The sequence below is a fragment of the Thalassophryne amazonica genome, chromosome 8, assembly GCF_902500255.1.
Source record: "Thalassophryne amazonica chromosome 8, fThaAma1.1, whole genome shotgun sequence".
NCBI classification, from domain to species: domain Eukaryota; kingdom Metazoa; phylum Chordata; class Actinopteri; order Batrachoidiformes; family Batrachoididae; genus Thalassophryne; species Thalassophryne amazonica.
The window spans coordinates 50,948,544-50,971,624 of NC_047110.1; the positions used below are offsets into that span (position 1 = coordinate 50,948,544).

General features: G+C 42.8%; 1 protein-coding gene across 1 annotated transcript in view; it reads left to right on the forward strand.

Moving 5' to 3' along the window:
* Positions 1 to 23,081, forward strand: part of duox (dual oxidase) — a 78,489-nt gene that overhangs the window by 5,509 nt on the left and 49,899 nt on the right. Inside the window, 9 exon segments of the mRNA XM_034176216.1 lie at positions 4,434 to 4,621; positions 4,785 to 4,986; positions 9,697 to 9,863; positions 15,921 to 15,984; positions 16,288 to 16,384; positions 16,508 to 16,598; positions 16,922 to 16,961; positions 16,964 to 17,023; positions 17,118 to 17,212. Coding sequence (XP_034032107.1) covers positions 4,434 to 4,621; positions 4,785 to 4,986; positions 9,697 to 9,863; positions 15,921 to 15,984; positions 16,288 to 16,384; positions 16,508 to 16,598; positions 16,922 to 16,961; positions 16,964 to 17,023; positions 17,118 to 17,212 — 1,004 coding nt within the window.

Here is a 23,081-nt window from a genome sequence, read left to right on the forward strand (position 1 = left end):
AGCATTCTGACAGTTAGTGTGACTCGGGGGTGTTGACTCATTTAAACTAACATATTCATCCTGCTGTAACCAGGTTTCTGTTAGGCAGAATAAATCAATATGTTGATCAATTATTATATCATTTACCAACAGGGACTTAGAAGAGAGAGACCTAATGTTTAATAGACCACATTTAACTGTTTTAGTCTGTGGTGCAGTTGAAGGTGCTATATTATTTTTTCTTTTTGAATTTTTATGCTTAAATAGATTTTTGCTGGTTATTGGTAGTCTGGGAGCAGGCACCGTCTCTACGAGGATGGGGTAATGAGGGGATGGCAGGGGGAGAGAAGCTGCAGAGAGGTGTGTAAGACTACAACTCTGCTTCCTGGTCCCAACCCTGGATAGTCACGGTTTGGAGGATTTAAGAAAATTGGCCAGATTTCTAGAAATGAGAGCTGCTCCATCCAAAGTGGGATGGATGCCGTCTCTCCTAACAAGACCAGGTTTTCCCCAGAAGCTTTGCCAATTATCTATGAAGCCCACCTCATTTTTTGGACACCACTCAGACAGCCAGCAATTCAAGGAGAACATGCGGCTAAACATGTCACTCCCGGTCCGATTGGGGAGGGGCCCAGAGAAAACTACAGAGTCCGACATTGTTTTTGCAAAGTTACACACCGATTTAATGTTAATTTTAGTGACCTCCGATTGGCGTAACCGGGTGTCATTACTGCCGACGTGAATTACAATCTTACCAAATTTACGCTTAGCCTTAGCCAGCAGTTTCAAATTTCCTTCAATGTCGCCTGCTCTGGCCCCCGGAAGACAATTGACTATGGTTGCTGGTGTCGCTAACTTCACATTTCTCAAAACAGAGTCGCCAATAACCAGAGTTTGATCCTCGGCGGGTGTGTCGTCGAGTGGGGAAAAACGGTTAGAGATGTGAACGGGTTGGCGGTGTACACGGGGCTTCTGTTTAGGGCTACGCTTCCTCCTCACAGTCACCCAGTCAGCCTGCTTTCCCGGCTGCTCGGGATCTGCCAGGGGGTAACTAACGGCGGCTAAGCTACCTTGGTCCGCACCGACTACAGGGGCCTGGCTAGCTGTAGAATTTTCCACAGTGCGGAGCCGAGTCTCCAATTCGACAAAACAGTAGTGAGACCAGCTATGTTGTATGGTTTAGAGACAGTGGCACTAACAAAAAGACAAGAGGCAGAGCTGGAGGTGGCAGAGCTGAAGATGTTGAGATTCTCTTTGGGAGTGACAAGAATGGACAAGATTAGGAATGAACATATCAGAGGGACAGCTCAGGTGGGACGGTTTGGAGACAAAGTCAGAGAGGCGAGATTGAGATGGTTTGGACATGTGCAGAGGAGGGACCCAGGGTATATAGGGAGAAGGATGCTGAGGATGGAGCCACCAGGCAGGAGGAGAAGAGGGAGACCAAAGAGGAGGTTCATGGATGTGCTGAGAGAGGACATGCAGGTGGTTGGTGTGACAGAGGAAGATACAGAGGACAGGGTGAGATGGAAACGATTGATCTGCTGTGGCGACCCCTAACAGGAACAGCCGAAAGACAAAGAAGAAGTGTCCACTAGATGTCCCCAGCACAGCTTTTGAAGTGAAACAGTGACTATAATCTGAACCATTTGTCACATTTCTATTTGTAATTTTAACATAATTACAGTTTTTGCCAATTGCTTACACCCAAAAGGTGAATGCTTAGACTGAAACTTCAAATCCAACACTTCTTGTAACACATTTAAACACATTTTCTGCTTTGCACTTTGCTTGCAATTCTTCAACTCAGTTGTTAAAGAACATTACACACAGTTTGCTACATTAGACACTGAACTCAAAGATAAAATACCTTGTTATCATTGGAAAAACACTCATAGTTTTTGCCAATTGCTTACACACATTTTGCAAAATTTGGCTTGCTGTGTCAAAACTCTACACACAAGCAGGATAAGACACAACACATCTTGTAAAACACCTCACAGCTCTGTCAAAATGAAACCCTACAGTCAAAACCTAACAATCTCTTCTAAAAATGTCATTCTAGCAACAAAATGATACACACATGCATCATTTTGAAACACTTTCAAATTAACTGCAACGCACTGATGTGTTTTTACATAAAACACTGAAGTCAAAATATGTTTATTTACTTTTCTCAAACAAGAGCTCAAAGTTACAGTATTTTTAGCAACAGAAGTGTTATCTCCCTGTTTTGTTTTTACAAAGAAACACAAAAATTTCTTACAAATACCTAAAGAAAGCTAGCGTACTATACAGTTAAATTCAAAACACAAATCAAAACAATGAAAACAAGTGTTTACAGTACTGTTTACATACATGGTACAGTAACATCAGAATGATACTGCACCTGACAGTACTACACACTGTGGTGGCTGAGGTTTGGGTGGACCGTTTGTCCAGTTTCCCTCAGTGTGAGGCCGTAGTTGATCACATGGTCCACCAACGTTGCTCGAATTTCATCTGAAACATTTCTCCTTCTTGCTGTTCTTTGTCCACTTATCTGTCTTTGTCTTCCTTGTCCTCTTCCTCTTTCTCTGGGTCTTATCACCTCCATGATTGCAGATTTGAAATGTCTTGTCTGACCTCTATTTGTCGTGCCAAATGTCAGACTAATTGGTGGTAGGTTTTCTGTGTGAGTGTTTTCAGATGTGAACATAAGTATTTCCATTTACCAGATGTGTTTTGCATTTTTATTAAAAGTGTTTTCCCAGTGATAACAAGGTATTTTATCTTTGAGTTCAGTGTCTACTGTAGGAAACTGTGTGTACTGTTCTGCAACAACAGTGTTGAGGAACTGCAAGCAAAGTGCAAAGCAGAAAATGTGTTTAAGGTATTGTCACATTGTGTTTTAGCGATTGTTACAAGAGGTTTTGGATTTGAAGCTTTAGTCTAAGCAATCACTTCTTGGGTGTAAGCAGTTGCACTCAAAAAAATAACTTGCTCAGGGAACATAAAAAATTATGTAAAGTATTTCCACCCAAGTAAAATGTGTTAACCTAGACACAAACAATTTTGCTGACTGACCTAAGTGTAAATGTGTTGGGTCAACATGATGAATTTGCATTCCTGTTACCTAATTTCCATGGTTCAGGCCAAGTAGATTTGAAAAGATAAATGTAGACCTAAATGTAAATTTTTGGGGGGTCAACATGATGAATTTACGTTACTGTTACTCAATTACCATGATTTAGGCCAACTAGATTTATATGGTAAATGTAACAAAAATAAAAAGTAAGTCCCTTCAGCTGCTTCCTTGTTTGCACTCAGGATCGCCACAGGAAATGCGAGGTGATCTGCATGTTAAATTGGCACCAGATGCCCTTCCTGATGCAACTCCACATTACATGGAGTGGCAGGGGTGGGGTTTGAACTGGGAACCTTTTGTACTGAAACCAAGTGCACTAACCACTTGGCCACTCACCCCTGCCCTCTAAGTGCTTACATCTACTTTTAAAATAGTACAGTTACATGTCAACTTAACTTTGCTGGGTTGGATCAGCACAATTTATGCAGATCCACCTTGGATTTGCTGTGGCGACCCCTAGTGTAAACAAGTGAACAGCCAAAGGGGCTTAATGTTTTTTTGTTTTGTTTTGTTTTCATTTATGTTTACAAATCTAGTTGGCCTTACCCATGGTAAGTAACAGTAACTCAAATTCATCATATTGACCCAACAAATTTACATTTAGGTCACTCAGCAAAATTGTTTCTTGCTATGTTAATGCATTTTACTTGGGTGGAAATACTTTCCGTAATTTTATTAAGTTCACTGAGGAAGTTAGATTTTAAACTCTTGCATGTTATGTTAAAACTACATGATTTGAATGTGTTCACCCATAAACTTGATTCTACTGTATATCATAGAAGCTACATGTTAGACTTTCATTGATGTAACATAAAAACCAACAACACCCATGTTGGTTTTTTTGAGTGTGACAAAACTAAGTATTTTGAGACAATGACTCGTTTTCACAAGTGAGTCTTTCACTTGGTGTTTTGGTATTTTGGAACAGTGAATCATTTTCCACTGTAACTTGTTTCAATTATCATTTTGAGCATTTTGGAAAAAGTGAGTAATTTTGGGAAACAAATGGTCATTTACTGTTTCAAGAAGCTACTTTAAGAACTTTAAAATAGTGAATGTTTAAATAAATTGATTTGTTTCCTGCTTTGAGTGTGTTTCTACCATCTCAGTGTATTGAATCATTTGAAAAGGAATTAACTCGAAATCCTCCCTAAGGTGCTGCTGTGGAGACCCCAATACAAAGCACTAATGTTTTCAGTATGGTCATTATTCATCTTTTTAAAAGTGATTATATCAGGTGACCGAAAAAGATATTGGTTGATTCCAAGTTGTCATTTACCTGTAATTTTTATCTACTTCATTTTTTTTAAATGTTGATCTTTTTCAGGTTATCATGTTGCTTTTGAAATTTTTGACTCAAGAACTTGTGGGTGCCCACCTGAGTTCATGAACATCCCAGTCCCAAAGGGCGACCCTGTCTTTGACCCCATGGGCACCGGTAAAGTCCTGCTTCCCTTCCATAGGGGACCATGGGACAAAGAAACCGGACAGAGTCCCAGTAACCCTCGCATACAGGTTGTTCCTTTTAACAAGAAGAAAATTATATTTTAGTTATTTTATATCTCAATTGCAACTTCCAGAAACAGTCAAAGGGCTGCAGGGCCTTTTGCATCATGCTATGTTTCAATATTGCCTTGCCTGAAGTGCATTGTTTTAAGAAAACACATGTCATTTGCAGGTCAATATGGTGACAGCTTGGATAGACGGCAGCTCCATCTATGGCCCCTCCACATCCTGGTCCGACTCTCTGAGAAGCTTCTCTGGGGGTCTCTTATCTTCAGGCTCAGACTGGAACATGCCAAAACTAGGAGCGGGGGGCAATATGATGTGGAGCGCTGCTGACCCGTCTACAGGGGAGCACAGACCCCAGGGCCTCTATGGTGAGATGTTTTAAAGAACTTAGTTTGCCAGATGGATGTGAGGTTTCGGCCACCCAGGACACCTCAAAAACTCTCAGGCATGCTCCTCACTGCAGATAACTGCACAAAGTGCAGGTCGCTTGAACCCACACATCCTGACTATGCCATTTCAATACTTGCATAAACTAAGTGTGGACATAATTTGTCCAAATGTAGCCCAAAAATGATTATTATAATAGTGCAGCTTATATCGTAGGTTTCTTTATTACACATACGCTGGCATTAGTGAGGATGAATGTTTTTTATGTCTGGTTAATATGATGACTCAACCCGTGTCTGCAATACATGTTAGACACTTTATATAGGATGACCCCTCCAAAAAACAGAACCTGTAAAAATTGTAATAAATTCTACAAACGTCTGCCTGTGTACGATCATTCCCCAAAGTTTCAGTTACCTTGGTTGCTTTGCATAAAAGTCATGTTGTTTCAAAATTAGTTGTTTGTAGTGCCAGGAGAACAACATCTCTGCCTGCTTAGAGGAGCTCATCACCAATACCACAGATCCCTGGACCTTTTCCCACCTTCACCTTAACTATTTTTGCGTTCTCACTAACATTTGGTGGTTTTCATTTGATTAGATAATCACCCACAAGAATTTTGGCACTAAAGATGTCTAACATCTCCCACTGGACATTTGGCAGTCCCTGTTAAATTTCAGGGGTGGTCATAGAACAACTCCCACATTCCGTTTGGGTCACCATATGTGTCTTCTAGCCAAACTGCATGCAAACTCTGACGACACAGTCTGATCTTGAAGTGTAACCAGACTTAATCCTGGACACTGAGCAGATGGCGGTCTGCAAGACTTCAGCTGAATCCTTAGGGAAGCTACAAATATAGTAGGAACCCATGAGGAGCACATTACCCGGTTATATTTTATGGTTGTTTGTTGCATATATTTGTATATTAATGGGTACAAAGGGGGTTGTAATTGGTGGAAATGATTAAAGAACTAAGTCCTTTGCAGGCCCTTAAGCCCCTCTGGCAGGAGTGTATCTCTGTAACATGAAGCAATAGGGAAATCTATCACTCCCTCTTAATGGCTCATAACGCCAGTCCATCACAGGTTACTTCCCCAGGCAGTTGGTACTGATTTACAGCTGAATGGTCTGACACAATGCAGATGAGTTGTGCTGTCCAAGGACACATACCCTTAGTGTGAAGCACACAGTGGGAATCAAACCCAGGTCTACGTATTGGTAGTCCATCACCTATCCTAAAGAGCTACCTACAGTTAAAGAACATGATAATTCTTTAATAATTCATGATGAACACATCATACTTCCACCACAGGTTTCCCCTGCAGAGTAGATAATCTCATGAATAATTTGGGACCATTTATTTGCAAACTAATGAAATGATTTTGCTTGTGAACATAATAATTCATTAAATATGTGTGTGTGTGTGTGTGTGTGTGTGTGTGTGTGTGTGTGTGTGTGTGTGTGTGTGTGTGTGTGTGTGTGTGTGTGTGTGTGCAGATTGAGCACAAGTTTTTTCCCCACTATCCACTACCAAAGAATTTTGTAACACAGCCCCTCTCCCCTTCATTACCCTGGCAGACACCCCCATCACCACAGTGGACACCTTCTGTTTCCTGGGAATCACTCTGACTCAGGACCTCAGGTGGGAGTCCACCATTACTTCTGTTGTCAAGAAGCCCCAGTAGAGGATGTACTTCCTGCGGCAGTTGAAGAAATTCAACCTGCCAGCAAGGATCATGGTGCAGTTTTACACTGCCATCATCGAGTCCAGCCTCACCACCTCCATCACTGTATGGTACGCTGGAGTCACCACCAGGGACATACAGAGACTACAGCGCATTGTACGCTCTGCCGAGAAAGTGATTGGCTGCAACCTTCCACCTCTTCAGGACCTGTACACCTCCAGGACACTGGGGCGTTCAGGTCTGATCAGAGCCAATCCTTCTCACCCTGGATATAGCCTTTTTGACCTCCTCCCCTCAGGCAGGAGGCTACAGTCCCTTCGGACCAGAACCTCCCGCCATAAGAACAGTTTTTTTTCCCCTCTGCTGTTAGCCTGCTCAACATGAACCTTTAGAACTCTACATTGTTGCTATCACCACCACGCTCTATTTTTTTTATGTTAGCACCAAGTACTGCAGCAATTTCCTAATGTTGTGAACTTGTTCACTCATATGGCAATAAAACATTTCTGATTCTGATTCTGAATGCTTTATGATAGGGACTTTATATTCAGAAATGGAATGACATATGAAAATATGATAATTACAGTCAAAACTTGCACAAATAATTCCAATAGCCATGACTTACATGATACTGAATAAGAGGCTTCATATTCAGAATTATTAACAAAGCTACGACGACACCAATGGATATGCTACTTAGGGATGTGCAAAGATGTGCAAAAAAAACCCAAAACAAAACAAAAAAACATGTCTATCAAAATTCTAGGCTGCCTAATAGCTTGGTGGGACATTAGGATGTTCACGCTGCCCTTCTTTATTGTGCGTCTGCCATTTGTATTTTACTGTCTTCAATGTCAAACTTGACAGGTGTGCACAACCCCAATTCCAATGAAGTTGGGAAGTTATGTGAAATGTAAATAAAACAGAATACAATGATTTGCAAATCCTCTTCAAGCTATATTCAATTGAATACACCAAAAAGACAAGATATTTAATGTTCAAACTGATAAACTTTATTGTTTTTGTGCAAATATTTGTTCATTTTGAAATGGATGCCTGCAACAAGTTTCAAAAAAGCTGGGACAGTGGTATGTTTGAATGAATGAATGAAATTATTCAGCACACACACATTGTCCAAAACAACAACAAATAAAACTTACAACAAATATAGAAGCTGGATTGACACGGAAAAAGAAAATGGATTGACAATGTTTACCACTGTGTTACATCACCTTTCCTTCTAACAACACTCAATAAGCGTTTGAGAACTGAGGACACTAATTGTGAGTGTCATGATTGGGTATAAAAGGAGCATCCCCAAAAGTCTCAGCCATTCACAAGCAAAGATGGGGTGAGGATCACCACTTTGTGAACAACTGCATGAAAAAATAGTCCAACAGTTTAAGAACAATGTTTCTCAATGGTCAAATGCAAGGAATTTAGGGATTCTATTATCGGCAGTCCATAATATAATCAGAAGATTCAGAGAATCTGGAGAACTTTCTACACGTAAGCGGCAAGGCCGAAAACGAACATTGAATGCCCGTGACCTTCGATCCCTCAGGCAGCACTGCATTAAAAACTGACATCATTGTGTAAAGGATCTTACTGTGTGGGCTCAGGAACACTTTAGGAAACCATTGTCAGTTAACACAGTTCATCGCTACATCTACAAGTGCAAGTTAAAACTACACTGCAAAGTGAAAGCCTTATATCAACAATATCCAGAAACGCCGCCGCCTTCTCTTGGCCCGAGCTCATTTGAAATGGACAGATGCAAAGTAGAAAAGTGTGCTGTGGTCTGATGAGTCCACATTTCAAATTTGTTTATGGAAATCATGGACGTCGTGTCCTCCGGACAAAAGAGGAAAAACACCATAGATTGTAACCAGTGCAAAGTTCAAACACCAGCATCTGTGATGGTATGGGGGTGTGTTAGTGCCCATGGCATGGGCAACTTACACATCTTTAATTGTATGGGGGTGTGTTAGTGCCCATGGCAAGGGCAAGTTACACATCCGTGATGGTATGGGGGTGTGTTAGTGCCTATGGAATGGGCAACTTACACATCTGTGATGGCACCATCAATGCTGAAAGGTACATCCAGGTTTTGGACCAACACATGCTCCCATCCAAGCAACGTCTTTTTCAGGAACGTCCCTGCTTATTTCAGCAAGACAATGCCAAGCCACATTCTGCATGTGTTTCAACAGCGTAGCTTCATAGTAAAAGAGTGTGGGTACTAGACTGGCCTACCTGCAGTCCAGACCTGTCGCCCATTGAAAATGTGTGGCACATTATGAAGCACAAAATACGACAACGGAGACTCAGGACTGTTGAGCAACTGAAGTCATACAACAAGCAGAAATGGGAAAGAATTCCACCTACAAAGCTTCAACAGTTAGTGTCCTCAGTTCCCAAACACTTATTGAGTGTTGTTAGAAGGAAAGGTGATGTAACACAGTGGTAAACATACCACTGTCCCAGCTTTTTTGAAATGTGTTGCAGGCATGTATGAATATTTTCTTGCAAATTCTGTTTGACTCAGGTTTGCTTTGCGGTTGCTGCCTGGTAGTCTGAGTCAAGAGACGCCGTGCCTGACGTGCACTATGACTCTTTAATTATTGTGTAAATGGGTCGTTACACTCACCACAGTAAATCCCTCTCTCTGTAAGAAAGAAGATGCCATACGGCTGACCTGAAACCAGTGTTTTGTTGCATGTGTTGTTAAAGGTGTGTACTTATTACCTGGGGTGGAGGTGGAGGATCTTGTCCTGTTATCACTGCTGTGTGTAAGGTGCCTGAAAACAAACGCCCAATGTGTCAGTCAGTCAGTGGTCAGAGATGCTCCTCTGTTAAATAGGCTGCAGATTGCATCTTCTGGGTGTGGCTTTGAAAATGTATCAAACTGTTCTCTGTTGTTTTCTAAGCTGTGGTGTTTCATAGTTTGCATGATGGAATCAGAGAATTCTGTATGATTTTTGCCATCTTTTCTGTGTGCAGAGATGGGAAATACCTGGGCCAATGAGAATGTGTTCACAGCAGCAGAGGGGATTATCTGGTTTCGCTACCACAATTACATCGCCTCCAAACTGCACGAGAAACACCCAGAGTGGTCAGATGAAAAGCTGTTTCAAAATGCCAGGAAGATTGTGGTGGCAACATTCCAGGTAGGAGGAAAAAAGTCTGCACGGAATCCTCTGGCTGCACAGGTGCAGATTTAGTTAGAAACCCGAAAAGAACACAGTTGCATGATTTTATGGATCAAATGGACAAAGGTATCATCTTTGAGACATGCAGAACATCACAGACATATTACTTGAAACTTTTATTGGAATGACAATTTACTGTTAACGTGGGTAGTGACATCAGATCAAAAACGGCAGCCATTCCTGAACATAAGAACTTTGAAATCTGAGAATTTTCTGCTGCCCTCCCAGGCCTTTAATCTCAGTTTTGATCGATTAAAATTAAGTATTTCTACATTTACTTCTTCTTCTTCTTTGTCTTTCGGCTGTTCCCGTTAGGGGTCGCCACAGCAGATCAATCGTTTCCATCTCACCCTGTCCTCTGTATCTTCCTCTGTCACACCAACCACCTGCATGTCCTCTCTCAGCACATCCATGAACCTCCTCTTTGGTCTCCCTCTTCTCCTCCTGCCTGGTGGCTCCATCCTCAGCATCCTTCTCCCTATATACCCTGGGTCCCTCCTCTGCACATGTCCAAACAATCTCAATCTCGCCTCTCTGACTTTGTCGCCAAACCGTCCCACCTGAGCTGTCCCTCTGATATGTTCATTCCTAATCTTGTCCATTCTTGTCACTCCCAAAGAGAATCTCAACATCTTCAGCTCTGCCACCTCCAGCTCTGCCTCTTGTCTTTTGTTAGTGCCACTGTCTCTAAACCATACAACATAGCTGGTCTCACTACTGTTTTGTAAACTTCCCCCTTCATTCTTACTGATATTCTTTGGTCACAAATCACTCCTGCCACCTTTCTCCACCCACTCCACCCTGCCTGCACTCTCTTCTTCACCTCTCTACCACACTCCATTACTTTGAACAGTTGACCCCAAATATTTAAACTCATCAACTTTCACCACTTCTACTCCTTGTAACTGCACTATTCCACTGGGCTCCCTCTCATTCACACACATGTACTCAGTCTTGCTTCTACTGACTTTCATTCCCCTTCTCTCCAAAGCATATCTCCACTTCTCCAGACTAGACTCAACTTGCTCTCTACTCTCACTACAGATCACAATGTCATCTGCAACATTATAGTCCATGGGGACTCCTGTCTGATCTCATCTGCCAACCTGTCCATCACCACTGCAAACAAGAAAGGACTCAGAGCTGATCCTTGGTGTAATCCCACCTCCACCTTGAATGAGTCCGACTGCGCATCTCACCGCTGTCACACTATTCTTGTACATGTCCTGCACTACCCTAACATACTTCTCTGCCACTCCAGACTTCCTCATACAATGCCACAGCTCTTCTCTTGGCACCCTATCATAAGCTTTTTCTAAGTCCACAAACACACAATGTAACTCTTTCTGTCCTCTGTACTTTTCCAACAGTATTCTCAGAGCAAACATTGCATCTGTAGTGCTCTTTCTCGGCATGAAACCATATTGCTGCTCACAGATCTTCACCTGTTTTCTAAGCCTAGCTTCTACTACTCTTTCCCATAACTTCATGCTGTGGCTGATCAGCTTTATGCCTCTGTAGTTGCTGCAGCTCTGCACATCACCCTTGTTCTTGAAAATAGGAACCAGCACACTTCATCTCCACTCCTCAGTCATCCTCTCACTTTCCTAGATTTTATTAAACAATCTGGTTAGAAACTCTACTGCCATCTCTCCTAGACATTCCATGCCTCCATTGGAATGTCATCTGGACCAACTGCCTTTCCACTCTTCATCCTCTTCATAGCAGCCCTCACTTCTTCCTTGCTAATCTCTTTTACTTCCTGATTTACTCTCACCACATCATCCAGCCATTTCTCTTGCTCATTTCTTTATTCATCAACTCTTCAAAATATTCCCTCCACCTTCTTAGCACACACTCCTCACTTGTCAGCACATTACCATGTGCATCTTTTTCCACCCTAACCTGCTGCACATCCTTTCCAGCTCTGTCCCTTTGTCTGGCCAATCGGTACAAGTCATTTTCTCCTTCCTTACTATTCAACTTCTTGTACAGCTCGCAATATGCCTTTTCCTTTGCTTTTGCCACTTCTCTTCTCGCCTTACGCCACATCTCCTTGTACTCCTGTCTACTTTCTTCATCTCTCCGACTATCCCAAAACTTTTTCGCCAACCTCTTTCTCCTTATGCTTTCCTGGACCTCTTCATTCCACCACCAAGTCTCCTTGTCTTCCTTCCACTGTCCAGATGTCATACCCAGTACTGCCCTAGCTGTCTCCCTCACCACATCTGCAGTACTTTTCCAGTTGTCCAAAATTGCTTCCCCTCCAACTAGTGCTTCTCTCACCTGCTCGCTAAATTTCACACAACAGTCTTCCTCCTTCAGCTTCCACCATCTGATCCTTTGTTGAGCTCTCACTCTCTTCTTCTTCTTTACCTCTAAAGTTATCCTACAAACAACCATCCTATGCTGTCTAGTGACACTCTCCCCTGCTACCACCTTACAGTCTATGATTTCTTTTAGCTTGCATCTCCTATAAAGAATGTAGTCCACCTGTGTGCACCTTCCTCCACTCTTATATGTTACCCTGTGCTCCTCCCTTTTCTTAAAGTAGGTATTCACCACAGCCATTTCCATCCTTTTGCAAAATCAACTACCATCTGTCCTTCCCCATTCCTATCCTTGATACCATATCTACCCATTACTTCCTCATCACCTCTGTTCCCTTCACCAACATGCCCATTGAAGTCTGCTCCTATCACTCTTTCATGCTTGGGCACACTCTCCACCACCTCCTCTAACACACTCCAGAAATCTTCTTTCTCCTTCATCTCACAACCTACCTGTGGGGCATATGCACTGATGATATTCATCATCATCCCTTCAATTTCCAACTTCACACTCATCACCCTGTGAGACACTCGCTTAACCTCCAACACACTTTTAACATACTCTTCCTTTAAAATGACCCCAACACCATTTCTCTTCCTGTCCTCACCATGGTACAACAACTTGTACCCACCGCTGATGCTCCTGCTCTTACTTCCCTTCCACTTGGTCTCTTGCACACACAGTATGTCTACCTTTCTCCTCTCCATCATATCAGCCAGCTCTCTCCCTTTACCAGTCATACTACCAACATTCAAAGTCCCCACTCTCATTTCCACCCTTCTAGTTTTCTTCTTCTCCCGCTGTTCGTGGCAACGTTTTCCTCCTCTTCTTCGTCGTCTTCGCCCAGCAGTAGCCCAATTTCCACCGGCACCCTGTTGAGCAATAGCACCGGTAGCGGACGTTGTTAACCCGGGCCGCGACCGATCTGGTATGGGAATTCGATTCTGAGTCTGCATAGTTGGGTTGGCTTGTTTTACGCAGGATGCCCTTCCTGACGCAACCCGCCTTATTTATCCGGGCTTGGGACCGGCACTCAGAATGTACTGGCTGCACACCCCATGTGGCTGAGTTAAGTATTTCTACATTTACATTATGTTAAATTAGACCAGATAAATTATGGAATAACCCTGTTGTGTCTGATGATTTGCGGACGTTCATGCTGGATTTTACGGTCGCAAATTAAGTTTTACCGGCTATTTGCGACCATAATGCAGCATTAACATTTGCAAATCATCAGACACAACAGGGTTATTACCATTCTAATCCAATTCCAATGTTTGTACGGTTTATTTTTCTGTAAGTAATTCGGTTGGCGAATTATTGTGAAAGGGTGTGGTCGGCTCATCAAAGCTTACCTTTGCAACAGCATCTTCATGCCAAACTGGAAATTCTGTGAGCAGACCCACAGATTTCTCCATCTCCTCAGATGCCTTGAGTTAAAATCCAGTTAAATCCAATAAATCCACGCATTTTGACATCGTCCTTGCCTGCACTAGTTTCTGTCGCCCTCAGGTGACAGTGCAATTATTTACATCTGCGTAACAGCGTGCGGGGTCAGGGTGCAGACTAATACATTAAATGTGAAACGGTTTTAATATTTTGCCACCATTTTCTCAATATTTTATGATCTGAAATCTCACACGATTAGCCAATCAGATTTGCTGAAAAATGTGACTGGATTAGAATGAAGAATAACACATCATTGCATTTGTTTTATTACTGCTGCTGATGTTTTCAATATAATCAAGCATTTTGATTAATTGTAAACTCTACTACAGAATTTCAATTCAAAGATGGTTTTGTTGATTTAGTTCTTTCAATCTATTTTAATGACGTCTCATGGCCCACTTGCAGTACTGTCACAGATCGCCAGGTGGCCACAGCTCACACTTCGGGAATCACTGCAATATGGTAAATTAAAACCAGATTAGTTCCCCCGATTAATTCATGATCTCTTTTCTAAGTTAACAATCGAAAAAGTTATTTTTAAAGATATTCTCCCACTTTAAAGCATGTCTAATCTAATGAAATAATATCCTTTTGTAAGATTTTAACAAAAATGCTTCAGTTTACTGCTGAATTAAACCTGAAGGCACATCTTTCTGAAAAATGCAGAAGAAAATGAACTAATCCCCAAGACCCATCCACGTCCTGTCGTGATTGGTCCATTCACATTTACGATGTAGCAAACCTAGCACGTTTGTGCCTGTGAGAATATCAGGTTTCAGGAACGTGCAATGAAACAAGAACCCCCCCCCCTCCTTTTTTGGGGGGAGGAGAATAAAATGTGACAAAATGACAAATTGCATCCATGGAGATATACGAGGGTAGGCTGAAAAGTTCTAAGGCACCCTATGAAGGAGTAATGCATTAACTGCATTATAGTGAGCCTTAGAACTTTTCAGCCTATCCTCGTAAACTTAAGAAAAACACATTTTTGAGTGGGATGGATCTTCTTCACATTTCACCTTACTGTCTGGTTGGGTGTTTTTTTTGGTTTGGTTAATTTCATTTTGTACCATGGAGGGCCTTGGTTTTGCTTAAAAACAGTGATTTTATGTTTAGAAATTAGATGGCCTGTTGGCTACACACAACCACTGATCGGACTCGTTAGTCCAGATGACAGGATCCCTTATGGAATATTGATTTCATCTGTTGTCACACTGCCTCGCTTGCAACATCTTAAACTTTATTGATTTTTTGCTAAACTGGCATTACTGACAAACGAAGAGCCCATATAAATTATGTCATACATCATCCTGCTGTTTTACAGCCTTCCGGGGATATAGTACTCTGAAGCGTGACATCACATATCCATGACAACGCTCACGCCAGTTCTAGCCTAGTCTTTCAAAATGGGCATTTTGTGTTTTGAAAACCAATCTCAGTGTAATGTAATGGATTAAATCTTAAATGGTAAACAGACTGCATTTATATAGCACTTTTCCATCTGCATCAGATGCTCAAAGCGCTTTACACATCAATGCCTCACATTCACCCCGATGTCAGGTTTGCTATCATCGGGGTGACAGCTTGGGACTCTGACGAGGGCGGTCGCATCTCCTCCACTCTCCCTTATCTCTGTTCTCTGCCTTTAACCTTCAAGTCCCTACTTCACCAGACTGTGAATTCCTCAAATTATATTGGATTCTGGATCTGTTGGACTAAGCCTGAAGGTCAAACTGCCCGACTGTTTTTCCTCCAGCAGGATTTGTTTCAGCCTGGGGAACATTGGCTGTTTCTTATCTCATCTCACAAAGACAATAAACTGCTTTTCACAGGACTGAACCATGTTACACTGCTACAAGGGACTCAATTCAAAGCTTGTATTTACAGTATGTTCTCCTTGAAGCACATTCCACCAAAGTCCCACGTACCTACAGTAGACCTTCCATAGGTCTAGCTACACAGAAATAAAAGGTGATTGTAGTTGCCAAACTGATGGGGAAGATATGGAATAACACAAGCCAAGAGTTGTTGCCATGTATATACTTTTGCAAATATAGATTAAAGCTAGGGATTGATGCTACTACACTTATGGTTCCATATTATCTTGTCACATTTTTTAGATATTATAGCTGAGTGTCCAGTAACTTTTTGCTTAAGTGTGTTAATAACAATTAAATAGAGAGACATTAACCATATATCCTGCTGGTTAAGATCATCATACAACTTTTTCAACAGAATATTGCTGTGTACGAATGGCTGCCGGGATACCTCGGGGACAAAAAGCTTCCTCCTTACCCAGGTGAGAATCAGGCAGAGTACATGTGCGTACAAGTGGAGAGCAGTAGGTAATGCGCCAGTGACCACAAGCCACTGTGAGGTGAGCTTTTGTGTGTTTGAGAAGTATGTGCTCTGTCAGCAAAGCTTCACTCTGAGGTGCCCTCTTCTGCTGAATAAGCACCCACAGCCAAAGAAAGTTAAAGGGTCTAATGCTCCCATTGACCAGGCAGATGATGATACATCAGTGCTTGCAAGTGGAAAAGCCTTGATGGATTTTTAAAATTGTAAATCTTATAGTTTACAATATGTCTGTTTTTGTATGCAGGTTATCAGATGTTTGTTGATCCGGGAATCTCTCCTGAGTTCCAGGTTGCCGCCATGCGATTTGGTATTACTATGGCCCCACCTGGTGTTTACATGAGGTATTGTTTCTTTTCTCCCCTCATAAGCAAAGCTGATGTCAACAGTGTTTGTTAGCAAAAGTGTTGTGAACTATATTTCCAGCTGCAAATACAACATTCTGTGCTGAATTGTCGTTGCCATAGAAACAGAACCTGCCATTTTCGAGACGTAGTCAACATAGACGGGAGTGTTTCTCCAGCTGTGCGTCTTTGCAACAGTTTTTGGAGACGTCAGGTGTGTATCGGTCCAACAGCAGCATTGTCACAAGTTTGCACAGTAGAACATGGCTGTAATAAGAAAGCAGTGTTAAACAGTCTGTATCTTTTACTGCAAACATTGGCGGGATGTCAGGTACACTACACACCCAGCCAGTGATAACACTAGATTTCATTTAATTACTGCAGAAAGGAACTGAGAATTCATTTATTTAATTTTTTTCTGAGCCACTTTAGAAATAACTCAAATCTATTTCTGTGGCTTGCCTTACAGTTTTTGATAAAAATCATCTTGTGATTTTTGAAAGTTTATTTTGTCAGACCTTATATTTCTGTCACCAGAATGAGAACTCACAGTCCAGCCAGGATGTAGATGATCTCATCAGGGCATGGCTTCCCAGATTGCTGAGAGAGAAGACAATGTTGTTGTAGAAGATCTGAGAGGTGTTTGATCCTTCTTGTTTGTTGTCTCTATATACATGTGTACATAGATAATTAATGAATCCTCGTAGCGCTGATCTTATTTCCACCCGGACAGACTTCATGTACGGCCCTCTGAGGTTCACTCGCTCAGATCTGGTGGCCCTGACTATCCAGAGAGGGCGAGACTTTGGGCTTCGTAGTTATATGGAGGTCAGAAAAGCTCTGGAGATCAGAAAAGCTCTGCATCTCCTCCTGTAAAGACATTTGCGGACATAAATCCTGAACTCAACGCACTAACCCCACAGGTAAAACTCTATCAAATTGAAATAACCACACTGACCAAAAACTTCATTGTCCTGATCGGCCTCTTGTGTTGTGGTAATAATGTGTCTCACTGCTCTAACAGTTGCTCCACAATATTGCACATCTGTATGACGGAGATATCTCAAACTTGAGCTGTTCCCGGGTGGGCTTGTGGAGTCTGTGATGGTCTAGGTCCGGTTTTCTCAACCATCATCCTGGACCAGTTTGAACGCATTCGGAACGGTGATCGGTTCTGGTTTGAGAACAGGCAAATGGGTAAAATAAGTGTAGAAGGATAGTGTCTGAGAAATATCATATCATGTGATTCATGCTGTCTATTTGGGGCGTTTTCCAGTTTGTTCACAGATGAGGAGATACAGAAGATCCGCAACCTAACGTTTCATGGATGTCCTTGTGCAGTAACCAGTGCTGAGGATGCCGAAATACAGAACGATGTGTTCTTTTGGAAGGATGGTAAAAATACAAGTTGCATTTGATCATAGACTAAAAATATGTATTTTAAATCAAACAGTACCATAAAAAAATCTCTTCCTTAAGGTGACCCTTGTCCTCAGCCACACAAGTGAACATATCAATGCTCTGTCCATGCATTAACGCAACCAAACTTAATTACTTTGATGGAAGCAAAGCTGGCTTTGGAATATTTGTCATTGTTCTCTTCCTCTTTCAGTTGGTCAGTATCACACTCACAAATCCATTTGGGACGGTGTCAAGCCTGACTCTAATGTGATAATGATGGTTAGTTTTTGATTACTTCACCCTTCACAGTGAGTTTTCTTGTGGCCTGTATGGTGGCATATCTCCGCAAGTACCGGTACAGGAGGTTCCAGAGGAGACGAAAAGCTGCAGAGAGGACAGAGGATTTTGCTGTGGGCATTGCAGGTATCACATATAAAGGATTGACAGGTTTGATTTGCAGTAGATTGGGCCAGCTGTGGTCCCTTTGGGCCGGGGCTTAACTAGATTAGATGCTAGTCCATTGCAGGTTGCCTCCAACCGAGGTGGTACCTATTCAAAGCTGGGTGGACTAGGACAATGCCCATGCATTGTCCCATCTTTTCCAAACAGACAAGGTAGTGTCGCGGCTCGTCTTTTTGGTCTTCTCAGGATGTCGTCTTTTAGATAACACAAACTAATTGCAAGTGATATGCTAGAAAGAGGACACAACACTTTAGAATAATTCAGCCTTAAGCAAGATAAAATGCACAGAGTTTTTAAGTTATTTAAGCCTTCGACACAAAGCTTAGACAAACTGGAGTCCTCTAGAGAGACTGAATATGACAACCGCGCTCGTCTATTTATGGAGACCCGCGGGCATCGCTCCTCCTTCGACTTTTTTATTTATTTCTTCCCAAGACATGGTTTTCTATTGGAAGCGTCCTCTAGTGAACCCTAAGCAGGTGTTAGGCCATTATTTCAATGTGACAAACGCTCCCATTAAAACATGAAGGATTTACAACTGATTTTTTTAAAAGACCTTCAGCCACAGGTGCAGCTGGCCTGAGGCCCCCTCCGCACGTGGCCTCAGCCACACGTGCAGCTGGCCTGAGGCCCCCGCACGTGGCCCTGCGGGGAAAGCACCTAAAAGGCCTTGGAAAGCCCCTGACAGACTAAATGACTAATAGAGCCCTTTTTTTGGGTTGAACACCTGCTAGTTCAACCAGAGGACATACAGTTCGGATCAGGACACTTGATAGTTCATCACAGTTCAAATATGGACCTAAAAATTCTTCTACAGTCCCTCCTCTGGGACTCGAAAGAGTCCCATTACATCAACTATACTCTTGGGTTGTTTACTGACAAGACATCCTCATTTGTGCATTGCAATAAAAAAGAAAAACACATCACTCGAGTTACTGATAACTCTGGTGCGGATATGAATATCAGTGATACTTCACCGGTAAATATATTGCAGTGCAGGTGAACCTACATACTAAGGCCAAGGTGAGCAATTAGCTGGATTATTCAACACAAGGTGACATTCAAACATTGAGTTTTGGTGTAATTCAAGGCACTTAAATGGCCACATAAAACAAGTTACATCAACCTCTTAATCATGGCAAAGTAAAGGCTTCACATTGACATCAGTGCAACCAATCATCTTCTGGCATCTATTGACTCACTCAACCAGAGGCTCCAACCCATTATACTTGGTTCTACATATTATTTTGTTAAAGCATCACACATTTATTATTTAAATGCATCAAATAACCCCTACGTTACCACTATTTAGTCAACCAATCAAGAAACTATTCTAAGGTTAGCGCAGCTATGTCTAGTTAAATGATAAACACAATAAATGGTTTCCCTTAAGTCCGTCCTTAAGTCATTTGCCTTAGTCAATCATATAATGGTTTTCATTATAGGCATTTCTCACATTCTCCACTTTGTTTTTCTTCTTTTTCAGCTTGTTTTCTAATGCCCTTTTTGGCCAGACGCCAAATTTAGGCGATGCATGTCTCTTGAGGCATGCTATAATTTAAGAAAAAGGGGTCCCTATGGTGCATCTTTACTACTAAATCTACAAACACGCCGTGTAAGGGTCCCCTTTTTATAACTTTGCCATGTGATATCTATGTGTATGCATTTAGCTTTATCTGTGTTACGCAGATGATGGTAAGGACAGACATTTACCCAACCTTCGTTACTAACATATATCCTTCTTTGTTTTTATTTACACTCAGATTTCTGAAACCAGTCCGCAATTCAAACTCAAGAACCAAGATCATAGTCCGTGTTCAGTGCCATTACGTCAGTCCGCGCTCCTCAGCATTTACTCAGCATCTGAGTTTTGGGAGAAGTTGGGGAACATGGGGGAGGTTGGCCTTTCAGGGGTATAGTGGGGGAAGGATCAGGAATTCTGGCTTTCAGACAGTCGTGCAGTTCTCTGATGGATCTTTCCAGCTCCTTGTGCTGCTTGGCCAGGTTGTACAGGGCCCCCAGAGAATTCTTGCCCACATTCAGGGTGGTGGTGGCCAGCCCTAGCTGTTCCCTTTCCATATGCCTCCATCATGCAGGCTAGCATGTCCATACTAGACTGAAGACCACACAGTTGAGTATGGAGGCCTTCTGAGCACAAGAAGATGTTGGCATTGTCACGGTTGTATCCTGAACAGGTATGCAGCTGTCCTGACTTCGTTGTGGCATGATTCCTCAAATAGCTCATGGGGAATGTGATTTGAGAGGGCAGGAGCGCTCCCAAGGTTTTTGGAACAGACTCTTGTGGAAGCGAAGCTCTCGAACCAAGATTGCCATGTCTTGTGGGTGACCATGACCAGATTAAGGTTGTGCAGCCAGGGGACAGGAAGTACAAAGGGGGAAGGCATTTCGTGTAGTGAGGGGATGTTGTTGATGTCGCACAGGCAAGTGGTGGGGGACACTCTGGGCATTTAGCAGCCTGTACAAAGCTCCCCTCTGTCCTGGGTGGGTGAGTTTGGCTAAGGTCTACCCCTGCTGATCCTGCTCCAGAGGTACTGGGCTGATCAGAATATCTCTCCTGCCTTGGGGGTGGAAAGCTGGGGACAGGTCCTAGCAGTGAATTGGGTCTAGGATGCACTCCGGCGGTTGCTGCATATGGCCGACCTTGGCTGCCTCCCCTGGAGGGTATCGTTGCCCCTGGCACATGTGACTGTCTCCATGGCATCTGCGGAAGGGGTGTGTTCCTGAGTCCAAAGGGTCCTTCAGGTGATGGTGGAGTCCTCGGGCCGACTCTTGCTGCAGGCAGATTCTGTGAAGCCGTCATCGCCAGGTGCTGGAACGATGAAGATCCTTCTGTTGCCAACTGGTTTAGCTGCTGGATGGAAGGCGGCTGTGGCGACCAATCATGTCTCGACCATCCCTCCTGCATATCCTCTTCTCCAAACAGTTCTGAGAGTCCAATCAGACTTGATAGAGGCAGATCAGGCATAGGTCCCTGATCAGGGGAGTCTGGTCTCTCAGCCATACTCCTGTGTCCTAGTAATATACATATACGTTCATTATTACAGCTCCATGTCATTCTTTCAGATATTGTCTATCCTATCCCTCATTTTTGTGGGTGCATGTGTGTGAGTGTAAATGTGCGTGCATGTCTTCTTCCTCGTCTACAATATCACCAAGCACGGTCCATCCCAGTCCTCCCTATCTGGGGTGTACGCCACAATATTAGGGAGCTGGGGGCTGTCGGGGAGGATAATTGGTATTTTCATCCATTTCCATATATTCTGGTTCTCTGTCTGTTTCGTTTGTGCTTTCTTCTAGGGCTCGGATGGCTAGCAGTGGAGCTGTCCTACTGTGGATGAAATCAATTTATTGACCAGAAATTTTATCAAGGGAATACCACAACATATTACCAGCAAGACCGCCACCCCTGTTAGTGCAAGATTACACCTATCTGGTACAACCAGTCTTTCCATGATATCCACCCTCTCCTTAGAGTCCAAACAGTGAAAACAGTGGGCCAATATTCATTCCATTCCCTACAATGTATCCAGAATCGTCAGTTTCATTTCTCCCTCCTATGGAGTTACTTAACAGTTCCTGTTGCATCTCCTCCTCAAGTGTGATTAAGAGCTCTGTCAAATTTCCGTCTTCCCCTGTACGCATGGGAATAGCTGTGCAACATTCGGTGGCTTTGATCATAATACAAACTCCTTGTTCATCAGCCATCATCATCTCAATAGCTAATCTATTTTGCATTGTCATTAGCGAGGTGGCGTGCAGTTGTTCGGTTAAGGCTCCTACAGCTGCCAATGTCCAGTTCAGGTATCTTTGCTGATTATACCACAAGTATTAATCCACTGCACCTCCTGGAACCTAGAACGGATTTTTGGAGTAACCCCGAACAGAGCCAATGCCCATCCCCATTTATCCGCATCTTCATCTGCTTTAACTCTGCTACTGTCTGGCTTCTAACGTCGGGTATCCCTTCTGGTATCCCGTTTCTTACTGTGATGTTGTAGTCTGTTTTAAACGTCATTATTCCTCTTTTCTACGAAGTTTCTGTGGCATGGGTTTGTATTGAATTTGGCATTTCAATTACTGTTATAGCTCCTGTGAGCATCACAGGAGCACAAAGGCCCTTCCAATTAGGGGACAGCGATGACAGGAGTTTCCTTCTTTGTCCGCATATCCAAAAGATGTCAGCTAAGGGTACCGTTCCCTTAGCTAAATTTGGAGTAGATACCCATGAAGCATGGGTGAGATTCAGTCCAATCCGACCCCCCTGTGGCCGGTACTATTTGTTCACACTGTATGCCTGCTGCTGGCAGGGTGTGACAGACGGTAATGTTCCATGCTGTTTTGGCCGGTTTTATTCTTGCTGCTTTTGCATACACTGTATGTGGTGTTTTGGCTGGGTCGTCCCTACCTGCCAATCGCTTATGTATGTGCTACTAAGCCTTTAGCTATACAGAATGGGTATCATCCCTTTCTCTATTTTAATCATAGGTGGAACGGTTCCTTCTGTACTTAGGGGCACTGGACAAAGTTTACTGTCGGCAGCATATTTTTCATCACCTACTGCCATTTTCATAACACATTGTGTATAGCATTCTGCTTGGTCTGAGTTATGTTGGGGACTCCTATAACAGTTGTTGATATCAGGTAGGGGTTTAGCCTGAGTTATCACACCTTTCGTGTAAGGCTATGCAAGGCTTTTCACTGATCTGCCTAGCCGAAAATTTCAACCATTGGTAAATAATTGGTCTTCAACCCTTGTGTGCGGGCTAGGTCTGTACTGGGATCCCATCTCCCTAAGTGACTGCTTGTTTCTAGG